We start from the raw sequence: 27104 nt of genomic DNA on the forward strand, positions 1-27104 counted from the left end.
AATTAATGATGGAGATTGACTTATGTAGGGAGAGCATGTGGAGGAGGTGTGGCCACAGAGATGACCTCAGAGCCTGGGGCACCTCCCACTTGCCCCCAGGTATATCAGCTACCTGGGTTACTAACACAGGGTGGGAACTTCTAGGGAAGGGGCCCTGTGTGCACCAAGGAAGAGCACAGGGCCAGAGACCATTTTTTTCTGGTTAGGCCTAACACCAGCCTCACTGGTAATGACAACATTTGTTAGGCTGGGTTCTTACTCAACAGTGCATCAGAACATTGAGGACATGTTGGAAATGATGCAGGTTTTGGATTGTGCTCCAGGTCCTGGGTGGCGTTGGGGACTCGGCATTTTTGGTTGCACTCTGCAGATTTTCTTGATGGAGGTAGCATGAGGTCCACAATTTGACAATCACTAACTAGCCTTAGTGGGACAGGCCAGATTTGCTGCTTTTCCAAAGTAAGACTTGTAGCTAAAGACATTAAACCGCCAGAATGCCTGAAGGGTTCCTCTTAAGAGTTGTCATCTAGACTCATCCTCTGAGCCTGGGCCCAGCTCTTGGACTTGAGGATAAGCTTCTGTTCTAGCGGCCTGTAGTACATACAGTCTTTTCTTCCTCTTCACTGATGTCGGGCTAAGGAAGCCAAATAGACCCACACAGATAATATGTTGTTTGGGTATGGGTGAATGTACACAGCTAAGGCAAATTCTGTCTGGGGAAATTCAGAAGAGTGAATTCCAGTTTGATACACAGCATCAATAATTGACTGTGTATCAGTGTAGGGCATCTGGATGGGAAATCCTGTGACCTGGATCAAGGACAGACAACACATAAAGCCACCTTACAATCTCAAAGTACTCTGGAACTGCTACATGCAAAAAGATCACAAAGAGCCTTAAGAAATGGTAGTCCTAAAACAATTACTTTTGTGGATGTTGGTAATGTTCTGGGTAGATCGCTATATGTTCACATACACACATAATCTTCAAACAACCCTATGAATTAAGCTCTTAATAATCTGGTTTATATTTATTAAACAACTATTATATGATTGATTAAGGGACTGTGGAACATTAACAATGTGGAAAATGATTTAGTAATACACCGACAACAGTCATAAGCCTTTTGTAAACTTTAGCTTATTTATATTAAGGAGGATTTTCTGATTCCTAAATCTGTGTACATGTTCTGTACTATCCTTTGAGGACTGTGCTATCCTTTCTCTAGCTTACTTAAAAATACTTTATAATAGCCGGGTGCCGGTGGCTAACGCCTGTAATCCTAGCTACCCACAAGCCTGAGATCTGAGGATCACAGTTCAAAGCCAAGCCCAGGCAGGAAACTCTGTGAGACTCTTACCTCCAATAAACCACTAGAAATCCAGAACTGACACAGTGGCTCAGTGGTAGAGCACTCGCCTTGCACTGACGAGTGCAGGGACAGTGCCCAAGTCCAGAGTTCAACCCCCACGACCAACAAAAAGAAAAAACAATATAACAGTTTTCTGATCTCACTATCTCATCATCTCTGTGAATGCATGAGATTGTCTCATCTCGTTTACTGTCTTAACTCCAGTACCTAGCACAATGCCTGGAGCAGAGTGAAAACAATAGTGAGCACAGACTAGACTGCAGTATTAACTCACCTAATCCTCACCATAATCACAAAATAGATCATTATTTTATCCTTGTTATTCAGTGAAATAGAAGGTATACAGCAGTTGGATAACTTACCCCAGGTCAAAGCTATTGATTAGTTAAAGCAGGATTTGAACACAGGCTACAGGACTCAGTCTAGGTTTATTATTGTCAATTATGTATTAATAGTCAGATAACTTTACATAGGAACTCCATATTCAACACCATGACTTATATTTGTTTTTCTTATCTGTCTACCCCAAGATTCTATTAACAAACAAAACCAAAATAAACAAACAACTTCTTCCTTATTTATAAATGCTGTCTTCAGGGCTGGGAAGGTGGCTCAGTGGTAGAGCGCTTGCCTTGCATGCATGAGGAGGCCCTGGGTTCGGTTCCTCAGTACCACAAAAGCAAAAAGAAAAAAGCCGGAAGTGGCACTGTGGCTCAAAGTGGTAGAGCGCTAGCCTTGAGCTGAAGAGCTGAGGGACAGCGCCCAGACCTAGAGTTCAGGCCCCACGATTGGCCCCTCCCCCCCCAAAATAAATAAATGGTGTCTTCAGATTCTTCCATGGTAATGAAAGCACTGAACTCCCAACAGAACCCTAATCTCCTCTTCTCAGAGAGCTCCACTAGGAGATGGCTATCCTACTGGACGGTGGAGAGGAGTCTCACTCTTGGAAATCTGACTTCGTTTTTAAAACTGCACTGGCACAGTTACTAGGGAATGAGAGGTAAAATGATGCTTGGTATTGGGGGTGTGATAGGAGAAAAAAAGGAAGAACCCAACAAAATATCAACTGCCCACCATATTTGTTTATGGCCTTGCTGAATTTGAGATGCTTTTTATTATCCAAGATGTCACTGGGCTGTTGACTATCAGAGGGGAGATAAGAGAGTGGTGTCAAATGCACAAATTGAGAATTATTTGCATATGGAAGATTTTGGAGCCTGCCTGGACACCTCTTGCCCAGAACCAAGAACAGAGAATCCAATCTATTTCTAGAGACCATTTTTCATTTTTTCCATTGCAGGTTGGTTTCCTTCTAGGCATCTCCGTCTCTTTCCAAAGTCTGTAGCTCATACATCATAGAACATACAATTGGTTCCAAGAAAATGTCATGTAATGTGGTCCTAATCATAGATAGCTGCTTGCTACACGTGCAAGTATTTGACCTATAAGTAAATGAAACTTAATGCTAAAGAATCTATCCTCCAGAATCAAGAGAAAAAGATTTCAGAGATGTTTTAGATTGCTCTCAGTTACCAATTTACAACACTGATAAAAACAAATGTTATTAATATATCAATCATGGGGTTGGAGGCGTGGCTCAGATCATAGAATGGCAGCCAGTGAGCGAAAGCAAATGTCAGATACTGGGCTTGAGTCCTGGTCTCTTATTTAAAAAAAAAATATTAATCAAATACAAACCCAATAAAATTGCAGCAATCTTTCAAATTCACTCTCTTTTTCAGATGCAACAAAACTTCCTGTGCCAAGTTCCAACTTTGGAAGGATTTGGCGCAAAATAGAAATACATTGTCGGTTCCAACGTGTTGGGTATTTAGGACGCCATTCCATCATTTTGCATTTTAGAGTTCTTTCAATCCTAAGGTGAGAATGCAAAGATGTTGTGACAAATTGCAACTCACTTAGTAAATGTGATGTTTTGTCACTTCAAGTGTAACAATGCTTCTTAGACTTAGGAGGAAATAACACACTGTAGTAACAGTTGTCTGCCACCATTCACATTAATCAAGTCAGGGAGATGCAGGCTCAAGAAGACAAGGCTTCCCTGAGTCTCTAAAGCACATCCCTTTCTGCCTTCCTGCATGTAAGCAGATACCAGCTGGGTATATTTATTTATTTGACTTTAAATTCAGGGCTAGGCAGATGATTGACACCTTGGCCTATATTCCCAGGCCTTTTACTTTCCTTACTTTTCAAATAAGATTTTACTTTTATGTCCAGGCTGGTTAGAACATGATACTCCTATTCACACTTCCCATATAGTTCAGATCATAGACATGCACCACCACACCCACCCATTTTTTTATTAATTGAGATGAGGGTCTCATAAACTTTTTTTTTGTCTGGGCTGGCTTCAAATTAGGATCCTCCTAAACTCTACCTCTTGAGTAATTAGGAGAAAAATAGAAGAAATAAAGTCAGAGAAGTAATAAGGCAGCCAGGTCATGCATGCCTTGAAGATTTCTGCGTGACTTTAAGCTTTTATCTGGCACCCCTTCTCTCCCTCCCTCCGCCCCCCAAGTGTCTTGTCTGTCTGTCTGTCTCTTGTGTGTGCATGTGCATGTGTGAGTATGTGCTGGTACTAGGACTTGAATTCAGGACTTTGTACTTTTTGGGGGGGGGGTTTGCTCATGACTAACACTTATCATTTGAGCCACCTCTCATCTGGCATTTTTGCTGGTTAGTTGGAGATGGATTCTAGCAGACTTTTCTGGCTAGATTGGCTTTGTGCTGCTGTCTTCCAGGTCTCAGTCTCCTGTGTAGCTAGGATTAATTTCATGAGCCATAAGCACCCAGTATGGAATGGTATTTTTAAATAGTTCTAGAAGCAATTCTGATGAAAACCAGAAATTGGCGACAATTTTCTTATTGCATTTCTTCTCTCTCTCTCTCTCTCTTTTGGTGAAGACTTGGAAAGTAAGGAGTGGGGCTGTGGGGGAGGGGACATGCTGGCCATCTGTGTAAACATGAGTTGCCACAGGCAGTCAGACCCAGAAGATTCTCTTTGGGAGTGGAAGGAGGCCTACTACAAAGTCTGTGACCATTTGAGCTTGAGATTAAGGCACTGAGTGTATGTATTTGGGGATATGGGACACCCCCAGAAGTGACAATATTGCTGGCACCCACCTGGGTGGGAGGTTTTTAACCATGCCTCTGTGGCACATACTTTCAGGAAATTTTAGCTACTATATTGCCATGATCACTCACAAGGCTTAACAGGCATCTATCTTGAGAAATTTCCAATCACTACCTATGAAGGATTGAGTCCTGCCTTATTCCCTTGTGTCAAGCAAAGCACAGGTATGTGCTCAGGTGCTTGTCATCAGGCAGGTCATTCTGACCTTGACAATAACCCCCACAACCTAGCTTCCAGTATGGGCCTGGCCAAAGACATCACCCTAGATCCCAAGGTGATCATAGCCCATTTTTTATTCTCTGTTTCCTTGTTAAGCCCTATATAAGCACACTCCAAAATCCAGTCCCTTGCACAACCTCCAAATCCATGTTCCTCAATAAACAGTCCTCTCCTGTTGAGGATTGAGTCTGGACTATTCCTTTTCTGTTCTCCTCTATTTTCCCAACGACCTACCCAGAGGTAACTTTAGAGTGTCCTTTCAGGGGGGTGCCCTTGGATGGTGGTGGGGGGGTCCTTTTCAAAGTTTGTACCAAGAGACAGATGGTTCAATTGAGCTAACCACTGCAATCTTCCTTTCCATACTTGTACTGCTGAACCTAATGGGTATTTTGGAAGCCTGAGTTACAAGACTGAAAGGAGACTGAACAAGAGATTCACAAAAAGAATACTTTACCTGTTCCTTAGGTCTTCTACCATGTTTTTGTTAGTATCAGAGTAAATTAGTTCCTCAGGCTAAAATGAAGACATCTGAAAGTTAGGAAAGATTCTAGAGATGCCATTTTTAGATCACAGTCACTCTTGAGGTCTAGGATTGAGGGACCCAGGCCATTCTCTCAAGGCACAGACGCAAACTCCCAGGTAAAATGGAGATCACTGCTTGCGTGATCTCTTCTACCCCTCCCCCTCCCCCACATACACCTTCTCTCATTCTCTCTCTCCTGGGGTTTAAACTCAAGGCCTCTTGATTGTCAGGCAGGAGATCTAACAGCTGAGTCACACTACAACCCTTTTTCATTTTTGATTTTTTTTCCAAATAGAAGAGTTTAGTGTTTTTGCCCAGGGCCAGCCTCTTATCTCTGCCTCCCACCTAACTGTGATGACAGGTGTAACCATCATATCTAGCTTGCTTGCTGAGATGGAGTCTCCCTAACTTTTTGCACAGGTTGGACTTGAACCATGATCCTCCTACTCCCACCTTCTAAACAAGTCCCCCAGGGTGATTCTGATGCCTGTTATTGTTGGCAAATTCTCTAGATTAGAGAACAGCTTTAGGCCCAGGGTGTTGGTGTTTCTGCACTTCAGAATGTGGCAGAGCATAACAGGAGACAAGAGAAGTATCAACTCCAGGAGCCAGCACTTCTCCCAGACAGAATGGGTAGACCGAGTTCTCAGACTGGTTTCATTGAGTACTGTCTATCCTCTATCCCTACAAGGCACTAGCTAGCACTTTCAGGCTTGAAAATGAGTCCTGGGTATGTTGACTTTACTAAATCAACATAAACTTACTGTTTATGGAATGTTTGTCTTACTTTTCTGGAAAAAAAGTCTTCCCAGGAGAACATGTCCCTCAAAATTTTAAGAGGGTTTCCTATTAGCCCCAGCCTGGATGGCTGCATGCTCAGAAAGCACACTGAGACTTCCATTCTCAATCGTGTGGAACACTGTTCACTCTAGATAGTGGTTTATTCTGCCATGAATGTGTCAGGGCAAGAGATCTAGAGCCATTACCCACAGGAAAGAAATCACCAGAGATACAAATCACACACAGCAATACATTTCTTACTTATAGATGCAACTTGGCAGAAGGTTAGTTTCTACCCTCAGTCAGAGAGGCTTTTAAAATAAAATCAGGAAAGTTTGTGAGATTCTTATCTCCAATTAACCACAAAAAAAGCTGGAAGTAGTAAGCTGGGCATCGGTGGCTCACGCCTGTAATCCTATATACTCAGGAGGCTGAGATCTGAGGATCATGGTTCAAAGCCAGCCTGGGCAAGAAAGTCTGTGAGACTCTTATCTCCAGTAAACCACTAGAAACTGGAAGTGGCACTGTGGCTCAAGTGGTAGAGCACTTGCCTTGAGCTGAAGAGCTGAGGGACAGTGCCCAAGCCCAGAGTTCAAGCCCCATGGTGGACCGACAAAAAAAAGCTGGAAGTGGAGCTGTTGCTCAAGTGGTAAGAGCATTGTCCCTGGACCAATAAGGACAGGACCTAGACCCTAAGTTCAGGTCCCAGTATTGGTACACACACATGCACACATGCACAGGTACACACACACACACATACACATATATACACACACAAACATACACACACACACACACACACACACACACATAATCCAAATTTGGTCATGGTAGCCCTTAATGATGTTGGTGTGAGACTAACCTGTGGATGAAGTCCCAAACCCTTCCCAGGACACTGTTCATCCTTGCTTACTCCCTGGGTGCGGTCAACCTGGTCTATCAGCAACTTAAACACATCTTGCCACTGCAGATCCTCCGATCTTCTGTTTCCAGTGTCTGCTTGGGCCATTCTCTTCCCTTTCACTCTCTTTCTTTTTATCTGTATGAGTTCCTCACTCAATGAGGGGCTACTTTTCCTAGAAGCCCCTGCCACTCCCTCCCTTAGGTCCAACTGCAGTGTGTTCCTAAAGCTCATTCTTTTCTTCAGTAATAGCACTCTCATTTCAATCACTGATTTTTTTTCTGTTTCCTCCTTTGGAACCTAAGTTCCAAAAACCCAGATATGACTTTCTCCTTGTGCTGGCTACACCTACAAAAAAGCACTGGCTCACAGCATGAGATCAATAAGTTTAGCCTGAATGAACAAGAATAACTGTGCACTAAGCAAACACAAACTTCATCTTTAAATTGTTCTCTTCTGAGGAGGCAGCAATGTTTCAACCACAGATGTGGGATGAGAAAAGCAAAGCATGAGCTAAGGGCTGTAAATGCTGTTTGCTCAGGAGAGATAAGCATGTTTCCTTTTGTTTAAAATGTTTCAAGCAGGAAATATAAAAATATATAAATGCTTGCTCTTCATTGATAATGTTTAGGAGCATGGACAAGAAATTGAATGAATAGTAGTTACTTCTTAGTAGAAAAAAAAACCATTGAAGTGGAAACAAACTCTTTGCTGTATCTACTTTGGTACTTTTTAAGATTCCTTCCATAACTACTATGAATTCTTTTTGATATTGTGAAGTGCCTTCAGGTTACAGACAAACATAGAGAATAATGTAATGGACATCACCTATTATATCTAAACACTGCGTTCTACATTTATTTTTAGTGGTACTGGGGTTTGAACTTAGGGCCTCAGTTTGCTAGGTGGGTACTCAACCGCTTGAGTCATGCCTCAGCTTTTGTTTGTTTGTTTTCAGATAGGATCTTATGCGCTTGTTCAGGGCCAGCCTTAAGCTTGTGATTTTCCTTACTTACTACGTAACTAAAATTACAGATGTATGCTGTCACTCTCAGCTTGTTAGCTGAGTGGAGTCTTACTACCTTGTTGAAGGTAGTTAAAGCTGACCTTGAATCATAATCCTTCCAATCTGTTACTTCTGAGTAGCTGAGAATTTTTAGAAAATTTTTAGAAAAGAGGTGAGACAATATAGACAGCTTTAACTGCTTTCTGATTTCATTCTTTTTTTCCTCTTTTCAAAGGTAACTCCTAATCTGAATTTGGTATTTACCATTCCCATAAATGCCATTATAAGTGCGTGTGCAAGCGTGCATGTGCACACACACACAAAGAGGCACACAGAGTTTCAAACTTCATATAAATGGTTATGTTTTACATGTATAATTTCACATATTTATTTTATTTAACATTATTTTTTGTATATTCATTCTTATTGGTATGCATGGCTCTAGTTCAGTGGTTTTCAACAGTGGTTTTCAACTGCACACTGAAATCATACAAGGAGCTTGAAAACCTACTGATGTGTGGGTTCTATCCTCAGAAGAATTTAGTCAAGAACTATTACATACATTGAAAACATGTTTTTATACTGCTATAGAAAATTTTGTTTTATGGGTACTTCACAACTTACATACCAATTTTCCATGAATGTATTGTTTCCAATCTCTCGCAATTTCAAGCAGTTTTACAATGAACATGGTTATACTTGTCTTCTTGCTCATGTTACTCTGGGAATATGCCTAGGCACTTGAATTAGTTTATTGAAGGTTGAGCATCTCCAACTTTTCCATATATCACTTTCTACAGTGCTTAGTAATTTACACTCCCATCCTTCCTCTGCCTCTGACAATATAGGGTAGGAACACACCTTTTTGCCAATTCTATGAGTGTGAAATGGTGTTTCATTGTTTTCAATTATATTTCCCTCATTGTGAGGTTAAACATTTGCGTTTTTGCTTCTATGAATTGTTCTTTGTCTGATTTTCTATTTATTTCTCTCTTTCCTCACTTCTTCTCTTCCACCCTGGGCTTTTAGCTTCAAATATGTGGACTTCGCAGTTGCCTGCACTCTACCACATTATGGCTTTCAATCCAGAAGCAGCCATAGACATGGTATTGTGAGTAATTCCCAAAGTGACACAGATCTCCTGGCCATTTAGGCATTAGGTCAGCTCCTAACGTCCTGTCTCCTAAGTCCCAAGAAAGCAATGAGTGTCCAAGGGCTCTCCTTCCTATCTTCTTTCAAAAGTAGGGGATAGAAGCCCCATTATAGTCCCCGGCTTCAAAAAGTGATGTATGTTCTGGCTCCTGGACTTTCTGAAGCATTCGCAGACCTTGCTGTCATTCTCACTTCAGTCTCACTCACTGCTATGTCTGTCCTGTTTCTATTCAATGAGAAAACTACCCTGGTTTGGTGCCCAGATAAGTTTGGTGCCAGCCCTGGAGCTTGAACTCAGGACCTGGGCACTGTCCCTTAGCTTCTTCTTGTTCAAGGCTGGCACCTGAGCCACAGCACCACTTTCGGCTTTTTCTGTGTATGTGGTACTAAGGAATCAAATCCAGGACTTCATACATGCTAAGCAAGCACTCTACCACTCAATTTTTATACTTCATCATCACCATAACTGTAGAACAAGGTCAGAGTTAATTATTGCTAGTATTATATCCTATGCTTTATGATGAAAATTTTTATAAGCTTACATTGGTTATAGGGGAGGAGAATTTCATTGTTATCTTTCCACATGTTTATAATGTATTCCAATCAATCTCACTCCCTCTATTACTTTCCCTCTTCCTCTCTTCTCAAGGTTTCTTTGTTCTATTTTTATAGATACAAATAATCTATTTCCATTGTATTCAACCTCTTTCATCCGCCTACTTAGCCTGCTCTTCCTGCTAATAACCTTCCCCTAACAGTTTTATTTCTCTTTCTTTCCCCTCTATCCCCCTATTTGCCAACAGCTTCCATTGAAGTTCTTTTGTTTTTTTTTGTTGTTGTTTTTGGGTCCAGTCGTGGGGCCTGAACTCTGGGCCTGGGCGCTGTCCTTCAGCTCTTCAGCTCAAGGCTAGCACTGTACCACTTGAGCCACAGCGCCACTTCTGGCTTTTTTCTTTTTGCTTCTGTGGTGCTGAGGAGTCGAACCCAGGGCCTCAGGCACGCAAGGCAAGCGCTCTACCATTGAGCCACCTTCCCAGCCCTCCATTGAAGTTCTTTAAGTATTTTTTTTTTTGTTGGTTGTGGGACTTGAACTCTGTCCCTGTGCTCTTCAGATCAAAGTGAGCACTCTACTGCTTGAGCCATAGCACCACTTCCAGTTTTCTAGTGGTTTACTGGAGATAAGAGTCTCACGGACTTTCCTGCCTGGGCTGGCTTTGAACCATGATCCTCAGATCTCAGCCTCCTAAGTAGCTAGGATTATAGGTGTAAGCTACTAATATCCAGATCTTTGTGCTGTTTTATGTAGAAAAAAAATTTAAATTCTATTTTAAAGTCTAAATTCACATTTTAGATAACACATTTTTCCCCCAACTCTTCTGTGGAAGAAGGAGCTAAAGTAACTTAACACAGGCTGGGTGGCAGGGAAAACTACTTTTTATGACCACTACTAAATAATTTGATAAATTATCAACTATAAATCATAACAGAAGCTGTTATAAGCAATAAATATTAGACCAAATGGTAGCTGTATACAGACACACTTGAAAAATGACATTTTACCTGTACACTCTGTGCTTTTGTTCCTTGAAAGTTTTTTGGAAGCAACTGTTTCCAGAAAATTTCTTTTGAATAGTCAAAATGTACAGCCATTGGTGCATTATTATGTTGAATATTAAACCAAACCTATTAAAACATTAATATAAAGTCAGTGTAGGTCCAACACAAGGTTCATGTCTGGTAAGGATGGAGCAAAATTACAGTCTTACTGCCCAACGGAATGGCAAAAACAGAGTTTGAGGCAGAAGATGAAGAGATTACAGAGTTTTGTGATCTTAGGTCTGTCTTATTGATTCTCAACCTTAAAGGTTCTATGGACTCTCCTGGAAGAACTTCAAGAATCAAAATGCTTAATCCTTGTATGCCAGGGACATATTGAACACCTCTGCCTCTAAAGTTCTCAAGTGATTCTGATGTGTCGCCTGGGGGACTTAAGGTGGTGTTTCAAAATAAGATTGTTTCTCATATATTTACATTCTTATCATTGAACAAGCAATCCACACTCTGTAAGGTACAAAATGGATCAAGCTGCTTATGACATTGCCCAGTTGATGGATTCCAAAGCAAATACTCATCAGTTTCTTGAGTTAATACATAAGCCACATGTCCCTGTATAAAGAAAAAGGTTTAAGGTCATTTTTGATGTTTAACTTCATTATATAGGAACTATAATGTAATGATTATACTTTTTAAAGTTTTTTAAGACTTACTTTTTTTTGAAAAGGAAAGCAAGAACGAAAATACAACTCCAAGGTCTGGAAATCATCTGGGCCAGGTTAGCAGGGATTCAGATGAGATAATGTATGAGCCAGTGCCACACTGTGCAGTCTTGCAAGGTGTGCTCTGATTGCGATTTTGTTATTCTAGCAAAGTAAGTCTGTTACGAAAACTTCCCAACAGACAGTACTAAAGTATTCAGAGGTAGAAGCATTTTGTCAAATTCACACAAAGGTGCTATGTACAATAGCACTATTTTGGATTTAATATACATTAGGACTAGGAGTAGAAACTGGCTTAAGGCTCTGTTAGAAACATTAAAGAACCTAAAAAGCCACTAAATTAAATTCAAGAATCAGATTTGGAATTAGAGAAAAGTATATAGAAAAGTATATAGGAAGCCACTGGAAGAATATAAAGTAATTATGTCACTATTATCTTGTTCAACATCTACTTTTGTAGTGCAAAACTTTTGTAGCAAAGAAAGCAATAAGAATATTAAACATTTATTGGGTATATTTGACAGGTCCTGGGTTAAGAATTCACACTGATTTTCTCACTTAAGTTTGATTTCAATCATGTAAAGCTGGAATGATTACTATACTTACTCTTCAGATCAAAGGTTAAAGGCCTTGTCTAGGACGACAGATAGTAGCATGATTCCATTCTGTGAGGCCATGACTGGGGCTTGGAGGAGCAAACACAGCTGAGATCATAGGGCCAGAAGGTGGCACCTGATGTGTTTTAAGCCTATTAACTGTGCCTCAAACATTACTTTGTAGCTTTGGCTTCTTAGCTTTGAAGTTCTTACTCTTTATTACTGTGTTTGTCTTCTGTCTAGTAAAGAGGAAGCTTCACCTCAACTACACAGCTGAGTCTTGTATAGCTGTATGTCTGTCTCTAATGGAATCATTACAAATGCCATATATTTGCTGAAATATATACTACACCTGAGTGATACTTACAAATATGGCAAATATTTACATGGCATTTTATCTGGAGTTAACCTAGGCTTTTTTTTTTTTTGTCAGTCATGGGGCTTGAACTTGGCCTGGGCGCTGTACCTCAGCTCTTGAGCTCAAAGTGAGTGCTCTGCCACTTAAGCTACAGCACCACTTCCAGTTTTCTGGTGGTTTAGTAGGGATAAGAGTTTCATAGACTTTCCTGCCCGGGCTGGCTTTGAACCATGATCCTCAGATCTCAGCCTCCTGAGTAGCTAGTATTACAGGCATGAGCCACTGCGACCCAGCAACCATAGGCATTTAAAAAAATTAACTCACTTGACACAGAAATAATAAGCTATGCCAATGGAATGCAGAAATATAAATATAAAATGCCAACAGACTATACTGGTTATACCAAAAAACCATACAGAAAGTTGAATTGGTGATACTTAGTTAATATATTTCTGACGGGGCTAGAAATATTACAGAAAGGACATTATTTATTGGAGGTATGAATTCAGAAGTACATATAATCAGTTGTAAGGTTTTCATTTAGGTAAAACACGTGGTTTTGACTTACTCTTACAAGATTAAAGCCCAATAAATGGAAAACGAGAAGTGTTGATTAAAGATCTTAAATTAGAATATTAGAAACAAAATGATGGTGGTAGTGATGCTGGAAGGTAACAGCCACCACAACTTCACTGTAACTAACATAGCTACTATACACCATTACTAATGCTACACCCTCTTCTCCCACCATGCATTGCTTACTTGCAGAAGAGATGCTGTATCTTATGCATGCTAGGTAATTTGATATTCTTGGTAATCCCACAATAGCACCAGTGCTTTAAGTGCTGTTTTATAAAGAACAAAGCCCAAAATTTTCCCCTGTATTGTATAACTTTTGATGAGTCAACACTATTCTGTTAACTATTAATGGTCTGACCATGAACTTCCCTAAGGAGCTTTGTGAAAAAAAAAACAGAAGTTTGGGGCCTAAGGCTTTTACAGTTGAAATCTGGTTTAGTTTTGCTCACATTATTCCAGTACTTACTTCTAAAACTGAGGTTCCCAGGAGGACCAATGCCTCCTTTCCAAAATATAGAAAGAAATTACAGAGAAGGATAGCGTGTTCTTCCCTATTTCCAATTGCCAAATTGATGCAACGCTAGTGCAAAACAAAAGGAAAAGAATATTTTTAAAGGGGAAAAGGAGATGGAGTAATGCAAGCATCCAATGAGTTCAATATCCTTATACTCTCTTCCAAACACTCTTGTTTTTATCAGGTGGTTAAGATAACAACAAAGCAGAAAACTATGGCTTTGTTAGGATATAAGACATCTTTATTATGGGATACTTTATAAGGATATAGCAAGAAGACAATTATATCCAGTTGCTTAGGAAATAAGTGTCTGGAAACCAAGGGGCATACAGACTGGTACATAAAAACACATAACATTTTGGAAAAGTGACACTTCGGGCAGTGGAACTACCTTCTGTCCTCAACACAGTACTCAATTCGAGAGAAGAGGAGATCTGAATTGGAGTCTAATCAGGAAGAATAATTGAAGCTTCAATTGAATAAACTGAACTCATGATCTGCATACAAATAATCAAATACCAGGTGCCTGGTAAGGCTGTTTAGCATGAGAGAAGGGTGCAGAAGTGGCAATCTTTGTGACCTATCACCTAGTTCTAGTTTACAGGTATGTAAACAACAGCAACAATAACACAAACAAAACCCTGCTAGATTTCTGGCTTCTGTTGAACATATTTCCAGTGCTGGCACAGTGGTGTTGGTAGTGGCTCAAGTGGTAGGGAATGAGGCTCTAAGTTCAAACCTCCACATGGAAAAAAAAGAAAAGAAAAGCACCAAGTATGGTGGTTCATTCATACTTGCAGTGCTAGCTCTTGTGTGTGTGTGTGTGTGTGTGTGTGTGTGTGTGTGTGTGTGTGTGTGTGTGTGTGTGTAGTTTGGGGGAAAGTATGTCTGAACTATTTTATTTTTAGCTCAGCTTCTTACAAATTTCTTCAATATCATAATATCCTTGGACTCATTCTGTTTAAAGAATCTCAGAAGGGGAGTTTAGACCAAATAATACCTTTTTGAGTTCTACAGCTTCGAATCTCTGGATTATGGAATAAAACTATTTGTCCCACTTAGCAGGAGACAGGGCAGGTGACTTATTATTAGGTAAACTCTGATCTTTAAATCCATTTTAGCTCAAATCCAGCCCCTCAAAACATTCTAGACAAGTTGGACTGGATGTGTGGGTAAGTAGTAGAGCTCTTGCCTAGCAAGTGCAAAGCCTTGGGTTCAAACTTCAATATTTCAAAAAAAAAATCTAGATAAGTACAAGCCAGGGCTATCAGTTCTAAATGAAAATGTCCCCCCTCTTAGGCTCCCATCCTATTTGTATTTTCCAGGTGAAAATTTATTGAATACTTGCTACTGAATAGATTTAAACATAAAATAAATAAGAAATAAGTTTTCATCTGCCTTCAAGGGAAATATCACAACAGGGTATGTGTATACAAGATGTAAGTATAGAGTCTATATATAATCAACTAAATATAATTTAAGGTGGAATGGAAGAAGTGCTACAACTAGGTTATAAGATTTCATTTATATATATAAATATATACATATATATATCCAGTTAAACTTGAATTTCAGACAAATAAGTATGTTCTAAGTACTGTATACTGTGTTTTATTTGGCAACCAGTCTATAGATAACTTTATCCCAGTACTAAGGAAAAGCACTGCTGTATGAGCCCTTTGCTTCAGATGAGGGGAAAGTAGGAAAAGCCTTTGGGAAGTGATGGTTTTTGGCTAAGGTGTCAGATTCTGGCCAGTTCCACAGTGACAAGTCATACTGCTCTCTGGAGAATACCATAATATTATGCTCCTGAAACTCCCATTGAATCAAAGTATTCATGAGTTACCACTTGGAATATTGAAAATAATTTTTGTTTTAATGAATTATTTCCACCAATACCAAAAGAGCTGAAAATAATACATAAAATTATCAAATATTTTTACATTTCACAAAATAAAGTACTACATAAATACATATATAGTGCTTCACAAGTAAGAAGTAACATATGTTTCAACTATAAAATGTAATTTATTACCTCTGAGGTCATCCATATATCCAAACAATCATTTTCATCTGATGTATCAGGCATAAACGGAATCAGAGATACAAACCGTGCAATGAGATCCTAGAATAATATTAACTAACATTTATTGAATGTCCAACATTAAAATAGAGTGTTTTACAAGCATTTTTTCATTTAGTATGTACTAAAAGCTATAAAGTAGCAACTATTGTTCTACTTTTACAGAAAGAACAGAGTTAAGATTTGACCAGAGTCACTCACCACTAATGTGGTCTCTGGGGACTGGCCCAGATGGTCTGACTCCAGAGAGTTCATGTTAACCAGTATATTGTGTTATAAATTATTAAAACAAATATTCCCAAAATACATCAACTTTAAACATGTACTTTATAATTGCTTTAAAAGGTAGAAAACTGTAGCAGAATTGTAAAAATTTGATTTGTTTTTAGGTTTAAAATCTTTCAGAATTCTTTTTCTTTTTCTTTTTTTTTTGTGTTGGTCATGGGGCTTGCACTCTGGGCTTGGACGCTGTCCCTCAGCTGTCCCTCAGCTCTTAAGCTCAAGGCAAGTGCTCTATCACTTGAGCTACAGCACCACTTCTGGTTTTCTGGTGGTTAATTCGAGATAAGAGTCTCAAGGATTTTCTTGCCTGGGCTGGCTTTGAACCGCGATTCTCAGATCTCAGCCTCCTGAGTAGCTAGGATTACAGGCATGAGCCATCGGCGCCCAGCTAGAATTCTTTTCATTATAAGCTGCTGTAAAGGGACATAGAGATACAGCCTATGTTCTCAAACAACAGAAATTGTAATATGAACATTTTCCTCCTCAAGTGCTGTAGACAAGGACTCAAACATAAGAAAGGAGGATAGGACACAAATATTGTAGATAGTAAGTTAACACAGATAACTCATTAGCATTTTAATTGATGTATTAGAGCTACTATTATGCACTATTTTGACCTTCTACCCGGTTAAATATATGCTATATTGTATATATACATATATTAGCATATATAATATATATCACAATCCTTAACAAGCAGCAAAGGAGCTGGGATTTTTTTTTTTTTAAAGATAAAGGTAATCACTGAAATAAATCTGAGATCATTGTTGTCTCTTGGGATATTAGGTGTTAGTACACATAAGGAAGAAGAAACCAATGATGGGAAATCATTGATTAGGACTTTTGATTTTAGTTTAAAGAGTACAGCTAAGGGAACTTTATAGTTTTACAATAATATAATTATTCTGAGGACAGCCAATTGACTAGATTGATCCCAAATAAACAAAAGGTAGATATGATTCCTTACAGATATATTTTAACCACAATGAAACTATTACAAATACTTGTAACTTACAAGTGTTGCATTAGAGTCATGAAGAAATATATCCAGAAGTTGTTGAGGTGGATTTAATGCCTTGATATATCTTGTTACTAAGATCTGTATCCCTTCATCATTAAAAACAGTAGTTATGATTCTTCGGTTGGGAAATGCTGTCTTACAGTTCTTTTTAAAAATCTCTGCTCTGTGCAAAACATCCATCTGATCTGAAAACTAGAATCAAATTTAAAGTATTTGACATTGTTCTATATTGTGCCCCCAGAGAAATGTCAAGGAAATCTATTTTTGCCAGCTTTGAAACTGTTAGTTTTAAAATAATTTATACTTCTTTGATGACTTGTTTAAAAATAATTTAATATAAAACTTACCTTATTTAGTGTTAGATTATAGGTGACATATATCTGAGGTTCAATGGTTGCAAAAATATTTAAGAAGGTACTTTCTTTTAAATTCTGCCCACTGCAATCTTCTTTAGGAGGTATATACGTCTTACTCCAAGTATACCCAAGCAAAACTGGTGGAATGGCCACTTGAAATGTTCCACTAATCTGAAGGAATATATCAATTTAGTAAATTATACGTGATGGAAAAGCAACATCGGTCAAATATACTATAACCCAGCTGAGCCTTTCTGTAAGAAGGAACAGGTTCACACGTGTACTTGGACTCCCACTAATATGTACTTGCCCTAGATGATCGGTTCCTTAGTATGCTCAATAGGCAATCTTGCCACCTTCCCATTCCCTCTGTGGCCCAAGAAAAGTAAAACCCTCTTACTGTTATGGACCCCCTGTAAGGTCTCAACAGCAGTAGTACATTGCTCTAAAGTGTTATTTTTTTCCCTATAGATTGTAAATTCCATTGGGATAAAAAAATTCATTTCTGATTCTTCAAATCTTCCTTACTCAGCATGAACTCAAATATTCAAGTACCTTACCTAAGATCCCTCAGTAAATTTGTAACAGAACCTAAAATAGAATCAAGCTGTTTTTTTAAAAAAATATTTTGTCAGGGGGTAACAAGTTTGACAAGAATATACTTATTACCTTACTTATGTAACTGTAACCCCTCTGTATATCACCTTGACAATAAAAACATATTTTGCTAGTTATACAGGCATATTCTTGCCACATAATCCAATGGTAGAATCTTCTGAGGGTCTCACAGAGACAAGTTCTAATCATCAATATTACTACTATTGATATCAGTGTTGACAAGCTGAAACTCTTGGGACAAAGCAACACCAGTAATCTGAAGGTTTCATAAATCTGGTCTTATCTTTATAAGATGTTATATATAACCAAGGATGTTGCTTTAAGATTTAAGGGTAGCTCTCCTGTTCTCTCTCAGTAAACACTATCATGGTACAATAAGTAAATTTGAGTATTCTCTTGTTCTAGAGACAGTCAAAAGATTCAAACATGGGCTGGGAAGGTGGCTCAGTGGTAGAGCGCTTGCCTTGCATGCTCGAGGCCCTGGGTTCGATTCCTCAGCACCACATAAGCAAAAAGAAAAAAGCTGGAAGTGACGCTAGCCTTGAGCTGAAGAGCTGAGGGACAGCGCCCAGGCCCAGAGTTCAGGCCCCACGACCAGACCCCCCCCCTTCAACTTGCTAATCATAGAATCTGAATCCAAGACAACAGAAAATTCATTAGTCAGAAGTCAAATCCTATTAAGACTAGCAAAGAACCATTGACTATTACCTCAGATTGTTGTAGAAGAGCAGAGAAAGGGAACATGATGGAACCAAGCCAATTCTTTTTCATGTATGAGTGATTGCTACAGCTCTCCAGACAGTGATCCTATTAAAATAAGTTATTTATGAAACTAAATTTTCTAGTAGTTTCATGAATTCGCAGGTAAGTACTTAAATCATTCTCTCTACCCACTGGTGCTGGGTACCAAAACCAAGGCCTCTCAAATGTCAAAGAATTCCTCTTTTCTGCTTTGGGCTCATATATCTATATATTCTTGTAAGTTACAATGTGATGTTTTGATTCATATGTACACAAAGTAATGACTGCACTTTTATAAATTTCTAGACTATACAAACAATAGTGACAGAGAACAGATGGAATGGGAGGCAGAAAGGAAAAGGGAGAGATATGACAACTAGACAGGAGAAAGCTTTTGATTGTAATAGATACATTCATTAACTACAATGTGACAATACTTTCATGGGTATATACATATGTCAACACTTGTCAAATTACAGCTTTGGAAAAGTAAAAGTGCATTGTTGCTAATTTAAGAAAAACTTGTCAAATTACTTTAAACATGCACTGATTATTGCTAACTAATTCTCCCTTAACGGTATTTTTAGGTTAGAGGAAATATATGTAGTGGCAGCAGGAAAAAGACACACAAGGACTAACATTTACCATCACTTACCACATCTCCTATTTGGCAGTAGCCTATGCTGCTCTTCACTTTTAGCAGCTTATATTTCATCAACCAAAGGTCAGAAGTACAGGGAGTTTGGGCAATGTCTCTAGAGTAGCTAGGATGACAGATAGCAGGGAAGAGCCACTGGTGCCTGTCTTTTTCTTTTCTTTTTTTTTTTTTTGTCAGTTGTGGGTCTTGAACTCAGGGTCTAAAGCTGTCCCTGAGATCTTTTGCTCAAGGTTAGCACTCTACCACTTTGAGCCACAACACTACTTCCATTTTCTGGTGATTAATTGGAGATTAAGTATCTCACAGACTTTCCTGCCCAGGCTGACTTTGAACCTTGGTCCTCAGATCTCAGCCTCCTGAGTAGCTAGGATTACAGGCATGAGCCACCAATGTCTGGCTGTTTTTTGTTTTTTTGAAGTAAGATTTGGCATCTGCCTGGAGCCTCCTACCTCCTTCATAACTGAGATTACAAGCGTGTATCACCACACCTGGCTTTAATATTCAAAATCTTTAAATCTAAGAAGAATATATAATAAAATTACAGGAAAAATAATAAAAATACAGATAATTAAAGATAAATAATTTAGTCTAAGATGATTTTAAAGCAAAGCTCAGAGTCTTAGAGAATTTTTTTTTTGTCATTCATGGGGCTTGAACTCTGGGCTTGGGTGCTGTCCCTGTGCTCTTTAGCTCAAGGCGAGCGCTCTACCACTTGAGCCATAGCGCCACTTACGGTTTATTGGAGTCTCACAGCCTTTCCTGCCCGGGCTGGCTTTGAACCACGCTCTCAGCCTCCTGAAGTAGCTAGTATTACAGGCATGAGCCACCAACACCCAGCTGTTTATTTCTTTTAAGAGGATAAGATATTCAACAACTAGGCATTCAGCATATTTAACCAAACTAAGGACAGAAATCACAGTCCCAAGAATACTGGAAAGAAGAAAGTAAAAATACAAGCAGAAATAAATGAATTAGAAAACAGAGTGAAGGGTAAAAACAATTTAATAGCTCTTTAAAAAACAGGAAAATCAGCTGGGTGTTGGTGGCTCACACTTATAATTCTAGCTACTCAGGAGGCTGAGATCTGATGACCACAGTTTGAAGCCAGCTGGACAGGAAAGGCCATGAGACTCTCATCTCCAATAAACTACTCAGAAAAAGCTAGAAATGACACTGTGGCTCAAGTGATAGAGTGTTAGCCTTAAGCAAAAGAAGCTTAGGGAAAGCACCCAGACCCAGGTCTAAGTCCCAGGATCAGCACAAAAAAGAGAAAAACTATGAGATGCCCTAAATTTCAGGGACTGGAGGATGCAAGGAGAACTGAAGGAAGCTCAACAGTTAATCCAAAGGCTGAATAGAAACAAAAGGCTGTTTGACTGTTATTGAACATACATTAAGATCTTCACTCTGATCAAGGCCCCCTGGGTGGCTGTTTACATCCTGTTTACAACTACAACCAATCCAGAAGCAACAATTTCTTCTTCTTAGGCACTGTTTTCTAAGATTTCCCTTTTGTGTAATTCTTCCTTCTTATCTATGCCTAATCCAGATTCAGTATAAACAATTTATGCTTTCCTAATCCAACTTTTCATTAAAGAAATGCTTTTGGGGGCTGGGAAGGTGGCTCAGTGGTAGAGCGCTTGCCTTGCATGCCTGAGGCCCTGGGTTCGATTCCTCAGCACCACATAAGCAAAAAGAAAAAAGCCGGAAGTGGCGCTGTGGCTCAAGTGGTAGAGCGCTAGCCTTGAGCTGAAGAGCTAAGGGACAGCGCCCAGGCCCAGAGTTCAGGCCCCATGACCGGACCCAAAAACAAAACAAAAAAACAAAAGAAATGCTTTTGGTTATAAGTATAGTAGATATATCTCCAATTGCTATATAGCTTTGCTGCTGGTAGCTTCAGGAACTTGTTCTTTCAGACTAGCGTCTTTAATGGCTCAATAATAAACCCTTTTATTTCAGAACTCCTTGGCCTAGAGTTTTGGCTTAATGCTTCCAAATTAAGTCAGAAAAAAAAAAAACATGAAAACTAGAAAGCTACACTTGGATAAAGTCAGAAATGATAAGAAATTAACTAAGAGCAGGTCAAAAGTATTGAAAATTATAAGCTAATAAATTAAAATATTGAAAAATAGTTTCTCTTCTTCCCCTCCCTTCTTCCCTCCCATGGCCCATCCTTCATTTTTGTTGTTATTTTTCTTTATGTTAAGTTTTGAAACCATCACCCTAGTACTGAATTCATTCCAGTTCTTTTTGTGACTAGCAGAAGTTTATGTTAGTTTCAGTTAACTTAGTCTCCAAGTTTGAAAGTCTCTCAGATCTGCTATACAAGATCCAATGGGAGTTTAGTCCAGCTCTTCTATCCCAGTGTTAAATATAGCCTCTATGTCCCTAGGCACACTGGCTCACACCTGTAATCCTAGCTACTCCTGAAGGCTGAGATTTGGGGATTGTGGTTCAAAGTCAATCCAGGTAGATAAGTCTGTGAAACTATTTATCTCCAATTAACTACAAAAAACCAACAAAACAAAACAAAACAAAACAAAGTGGATTCCTAGCTGCGGTTCAAGAACAGAATACTAGCCTTAAGCACAAAAGCTCAAGGACTGCTTAGGCTTCAAGTTCAAATCCCAGGGTTGGCACAAGAAAGAAAATAAAAGGGTGGAGGGAGATTTGTGAAAAGTAAAAAGTACAGCAATCCCTTTATGTTTCAGAGACCAGCATGGACAGGTGAAAAATCTGCAAAGTAGCAGAGTTTAAGATAGTCATCCCTCCCTATATTGTGGTTCACTTATTGCTACTTTGGGGATTGATTATAATTGATTACAGTAAGAAAGAGGGATGGAGATGACAAAGGGAAAACTGACACAAGGTGTAAGCCTACATTTAGTCTTGTGTCAGTACTATGTTCCCTTGTCTAACTGCTCATCTTTTCTCCTTTAATGGCACCCTAACAAACCTTTGCATCTCCTCTCTTCCATCTTGACAAATTCATTTACTTCAGCCTATCAAACGTTAATTTTTTTTCCAGTTTTAGATATTGAACCTAAGGCCTTATGCATGCTAGCCAAGCACTCTACCTCTTGAGCCACAACCTTAATTCCAATTTAAGTGTATTCTCTCCTGAAAAAAAGGGGAAAGTTCAGGTTTCATTCATTTTCTTTGACCTGAATCCGTAATCCTTTCAGGTATTGCTTTAACAGTTGTCACTTTTATGGTGAATTGTCCTTGACAGAGTTATTTTTACTTCCCCTTCTGTAATTTTTTTTTGCCACTCCATCTCTCTCCACTGGTAAGGTTTAATTCTCCCTTCCCTTTTCCCCAGAATTCTAGATTCTGAAGCATCATAAATGGTAAGATGCTAAATATTATTTCTTTAGATTTATAGAAGTCAGAACATCTGATTTTTTAATTTTTTAATTTTTTTTTTTTTTTTTTTGTCCTTTGTGGGGCCTGAACTCATATCTGGGCTCTGAGTCTGAGCTCTTTTGATCAAGGCTAGTGCTCTACCACTTTGAGTCACAGTGCCGCTTCCCATCTGATGATTTTTGTAATGTTTATTCATATTCTTGAGTTCTATGCATCAACTAACACAAAGCATACAAACATCTGTTAAGTTTTAACTTGCAAAAATAAGTATGCCTGTTTAAAAGGAGCAATAGGAGCTAGCCCAGTAGGTCAAGGTCTATTGGGATGTTCCAGAGAAAAGCAGACATACTCCTTGGGCAACAAAGATCCCACCCAGCATATAGTCTGTCTGCTGATTGTTCCATTATATTCCTTTCCCTCCTTCTAAAAGCTCTTTGCACATCAGTACCCCAGGATGGAACTGAGTATGATGGCCCCTTTGCTTTCTTCAGCCCTTCCTTAAACCTTCCTACCAATTTTCATCTCCTTAATATTGGTTTTCAAGTAGTGAGCAGTTAGGCCTTATTCTAGTAACATTGTCATATAATTTGGTAAACATTTATATGAAAACCTTTAATATGGGTTGGGAAGGTGGCTCAGAGGTAGAGTGCTTGCCTTGCATGCATGAGGCCCTGGGTTCGATTCCTCAGCACCACATAAGCAGAAAAAGCCAGAAATGGCGCTATGGCTTGAGTGGTAGAGCACTAGCCTTGAGCTGAAGAGCTGAGGGACAGTGCCCAGGCTCAGAGTTCAGGCCCCATGACCGGCCAAAACAAACAAACAAACAAACAAAAAGAAAACCTTTAATATTTATCTACCATAGAGAGTAGGTACAATGGACATGCTTCTTCCTATTCTTAGTGTCAAATTCAAAATGGAGTTACATTAACATTTATCTCCAAGCTTGCTAGGCATTAGTGGTAGGCATTGTGTTAGGACTTTCACCACTGTATGGAGAAGACATTCAGTGACTGTAAAAATTACAGAAAAATATAACAGCATTTTAATTAGTTTATTAGAAGTGACTTCTTTGATAATGAGAAATGTATAGCTCATTTTATCTTTCTGTCTTTACTATCATGAAGCAAAAATCTACTTCTAAATTTTTTATATGATTTATTCTTCTTCTTCTTATATATGGTTTATAATCTCTTATTTTTAGAGAGACTTGGGTCTGGTTTTATTCTAAGTTGACTCAAATCCTTCTTAGAAAAAAATGAATATAGATACTGAATTTAGAAGCAAATTTATAAATATGTTCCTAGATTTCACTGTTTTATCTTCTTAGAATTATTTCAACATTGATTATTGTGTTTATTCTACTTTACCTCATGTTTTTCAATCATCATTTCATCAAAAATGTTGATATGTATGTTCTCTTTTATTTTAGATAAGCCCGAGAGGCTATAATCATGTCCTGGTGAGCTGCAAATAATAAAAACACATTTAAGTGCTTAATTTTTTTTCAAAAGCCATTTATTTCATAAGAGAATTATTCGCAAAGGAGAGGTTATTTGTACTATTTTCTTTTAAAAAGTATAAACTTAGAGAAAGCTATGTCCTTTGAAGACTGACTGCTCCTTTTTTATTAGCATGTGCTTTATAATTTACCTCTTATCTCTTTTAAGATGAAGATTCAAAAATGCAACAATATGCTTCTATCTAATATGAAATAAGCAAGGCACAAAAAGACAAGTACCACTTGATTTTACTCATATGTGGGATCTAAAATAGTTGACTTCATAGAAGTTGAGATTAGAATGGTGGTTACCAGAGGAAGAGGAGAAGGGGAAGGGGAGAAGTGGGTCAATGTAGACTAAGTTACAGTTAGATAAGAGCAAGAAATTATGGCATGCTACTGTTCTGTAGGGTAACAACAGATACTGATAATGCATTGTATATTAAAAAAAAACAACTACTAGGGGCTTGAATTTTGAAAGTTTTTATTTTGAAAAGATATGATCCTGGTTGACTGTGGAGAATAATTTTAATTTGAGGATGACATGTTTTCAAATGATAAAATAAGCTTACTTTCCTATAAGAGCCTAAGGCAGGCAGGGGAGGCAATGCGTATTCACAACACCACCAGTAGGAGAAAGAGCAAATGTAATCCTTAAGATAATTTTGAGCATGTCAATCTAGTATATACCTTAATCCACTCAAGTCTATGTTATCTTTTTTTGTTTATTTTTGAGACAGTCTCTCACTAGATATTGTGAACCTTTTGCCTCTGACTCCTAAGTGCTGGAATCACAGGCTTTCTTTGCCATTACCTTGAGTTTTAGTCTTTTGAAACTTCTCTTTAATTTTGCCACAATTCATCCTGCAAAGCAGGGAGTTACAGGACTAATTGTTTATTCCATGTCTATATGTTTGTTTTTTTTGGGTCCAGTTGTGGGCCTGAACTCTGGGCCTGGGCGCTGTCTCTCAGCTGTTCAGCTCAAGGCTAGCAATCTACCACTTGAGCCACAGCGTCACTTCTGGCTTTTTTTTTTCTTCTGCTTATGTGGTGCTGAGGAATCGAACCCAGGGCCTCATGCATGCAAGGCAAGCACTCTACCACTGAGCCACCTTCCCAGTCTCCTCTATACGGTTTTTATTCACTAAAATGTCATAGGAACTAGGGATCTTACATTAGAAGTGACAAAAAGAATATTTGCTGTAGCTGAACTTTCTAATCCCATTTGTTCGTATTCCCAATGTGTTCTTATTTCATTGCTGTAGTCACAAGAATGTAAACACTGTACAGTTTTCTCAATAGTTCACTTACAAGTTTATTCATCTTATTGTTTTCTTCTTTTTTTTTGGTTTGAGGTTGGAACTCAAACTGAGTACCTGATGCTTTTTACTCGCTGGATAGCACTTTAGCTACTGAGCTATGCCTCCAACCCCCATCTTACTGTTTTCTGTTATTGAGAAAATAATTTTGTTATTGCTCTATTTTTATGAGCTGCAGAAAAATGAGTTCTAACTTACATAAAATCTACTTTAACTTCTTCATTCCAGCATGGATAAGATCCACTTGCAGTAGTGGTTTGGTATACAGTGTGTTGAAAAGAAACTTCAATGAAAGGATGTACTGCATCCTGAAATGCATAATAAACATTGACTAGATTTTTGCAATATTTTATATAGTTAATAAAGGCCCAGAGAGAGAAATTAATTATCAAATGGATACTTGAGCCAGGCATCGGTAGCTCACACTTGTAATCCTAACTACTCAGGAGGCTGAGATCTGAGGGTCGTGGTTCAAAGATAGCTCTGGCAGAAAAGTCTGTGAGACTCTTATCTCCAATAAACCACTCAGAAAACCAGAAGTGGTGCTGTGGCTCAAGTGGCAGAGCGGTTGCCTTGAACTAAAAAGCTGAGGGACAGTGCCCAGGCCCAGAGCTCAAGCCCTACAATGACCACCACCACCAACAAAAAAATGGATACTTGACTTTTATAGTTTCACACTAGTTGTGTGTGTATGTGTGTGTGTGTGTGTGCGCGCGCGCGTGCGTGCATGTGCACATGCATGCCAATACTGAGGCTTGGACGCAAAGATTCACACTCTCATTTAGCTTTTTCTCTCAAGACTGGCACTTTATCCCCTGAGCCACACCTCTACTTCTGATTTTTTGATGGATAAATAGGGGTAAGAGTGTCTCATGGACTTTTCTAGGCTAGTTTTGATTCTCAGTCCTCAGATCTCAGCCTCCTTAGTACCTAGAATGATAGGTTTGAGCCTCGGGCATGCAGCTAATCATTGTTTTAATAAAACCGTAATGATCCTATCCTTTACCAGGATATAAAGATAAAGTGAACTTTGTCTTAAGGGTTTTAAAGTCTACAGAGAAAAGTAAATATATAAGTACAATGAAATGTGAAGAATGAGTGAAATGGTTTGTAGTTATAAGAGTTATTCAGGAGAGGAAATGATTAAGTTTCTGGGATGAAGACCAAAAGGGCATCACAGAAAAAATAACTGCTTGAGCTTTGAAATAGGTGTTTATATGGCCAATAGCATGGAGATTTGTGGAGGCCATTTTGGGTAGAGGAAACAGCTAGTGGAGGCCATCTAGAACAAGTAGCAATATGACATATCTGTGGGGCAATAAGCCCTGAGTCTGGTTGGTATATAACACAGAGAACATCAACATCAAAGATTTTGCGGCCATTTTAAGGAGCTAGCACCTTCTTCTACAGACTCTGGGACTAGAGAATAAAATGATTAGAGCTGATTTTTTTTTTTTTTTGGTCTGTTGTGGGGCCTGAACTCTGGTCTTGGGCACTGTCCTTCAGCTCTTCAGCTCAAGCCTAGCACTCTACCACTTGAGCCACAGCACCACTTCCAGTTTTTTTTTTTTCTGCTTATGTGGTGCTGAGGAATTGAACCCAGGACCTCATGCATGCACAAGTAGTCTACTTCTAAGCCATTTTCCTAGCCCAGGAATGAATTGTTTAAAAAAGATCTTCACTATGTTATGAGCAGCAAACTGGAAGAGGAAAAAAATAGACAGGGAGAAAC

At 38.8% G+C, this 27104-nt stretch overlaps 1 protein-coding gene across 2 annotated transcripts; it reads right to left on the reverse strand.

The window, feature by feature from the left end:
• Window positions 1–620: 620 nt before the first annotated feature.
• Window positions 621–23943, reverse strand: Cc2d2b (coiled-coil and C2 domain containing 2B). 2 transcript variants are annotated; one of them, XM_042689619.1, is made up of 10 exons: window positions 23923–23943; window positions 18499–18597; window positions 16811–17008; window positions 15466–15555; window positions 13383–13496; window positions 11139–11273; window positions 10668–10790; window positions 5200–5258; window positions 3071–3248; window positions 621–809 (listed from the first exon to the last, which is right to left on the reverse strand). In XM_042689619.1, the coding sequence occupies exons 1-10, from the start codon at window positions 23941–23943 to the stop codon at window positions 621–623; spliced, it is 1206 nt and encodes a 401-aa protein (XP_042545553.1). The 2 variants fall into 2 exon arrangements, with proteins under 2 accessions (XP_042545553.1, XP_042545554.1); XM_042689620.1 differs by lacking the exons at window positions 3071–3248; window positions 5200–5258.
• Between the last annotated feature and the right edge of the window lie 3161 nt (window positions 23944–27104).

Source organism: Dipodomys spectabilis, unplaced genomic scaffold, assembly GCF_019054845.1.
Source record: "Dipodomys spectabilis isolate Male_0828 unplaced genomic scaffold, ASM1905484v1 ptg000125l, whole genome shotgun sequence".
In the NCBI taxonomy this organism is placed as follows: Eukaryota; Metazoa; Chordata; class Mammalia; order Rodentia; family Heteromyidae; genus Dipodomys; species Dipodomys spectabilis.

Coding starts and splice junctions, on each gene's coding strand:
- Cc2d2b (XM_042689619.1), bottom strand. CDS start 23,943: ATGATGATTGAAAAACATGAG. Junction 18,598..23,922: donor TGATGATTGAAAAACATGAG/GTAAAGTAGAAT, acceptor TTATTTTAATAG/GATCACTGTCTGGAGAGCTG. Junction 810..3,070: donor GATTGCTGCAATTTTATTGG/GTTTGTATTTGA, acceptor TCCTTGATCCAG/GTCACAGGATTTCCCATCCA.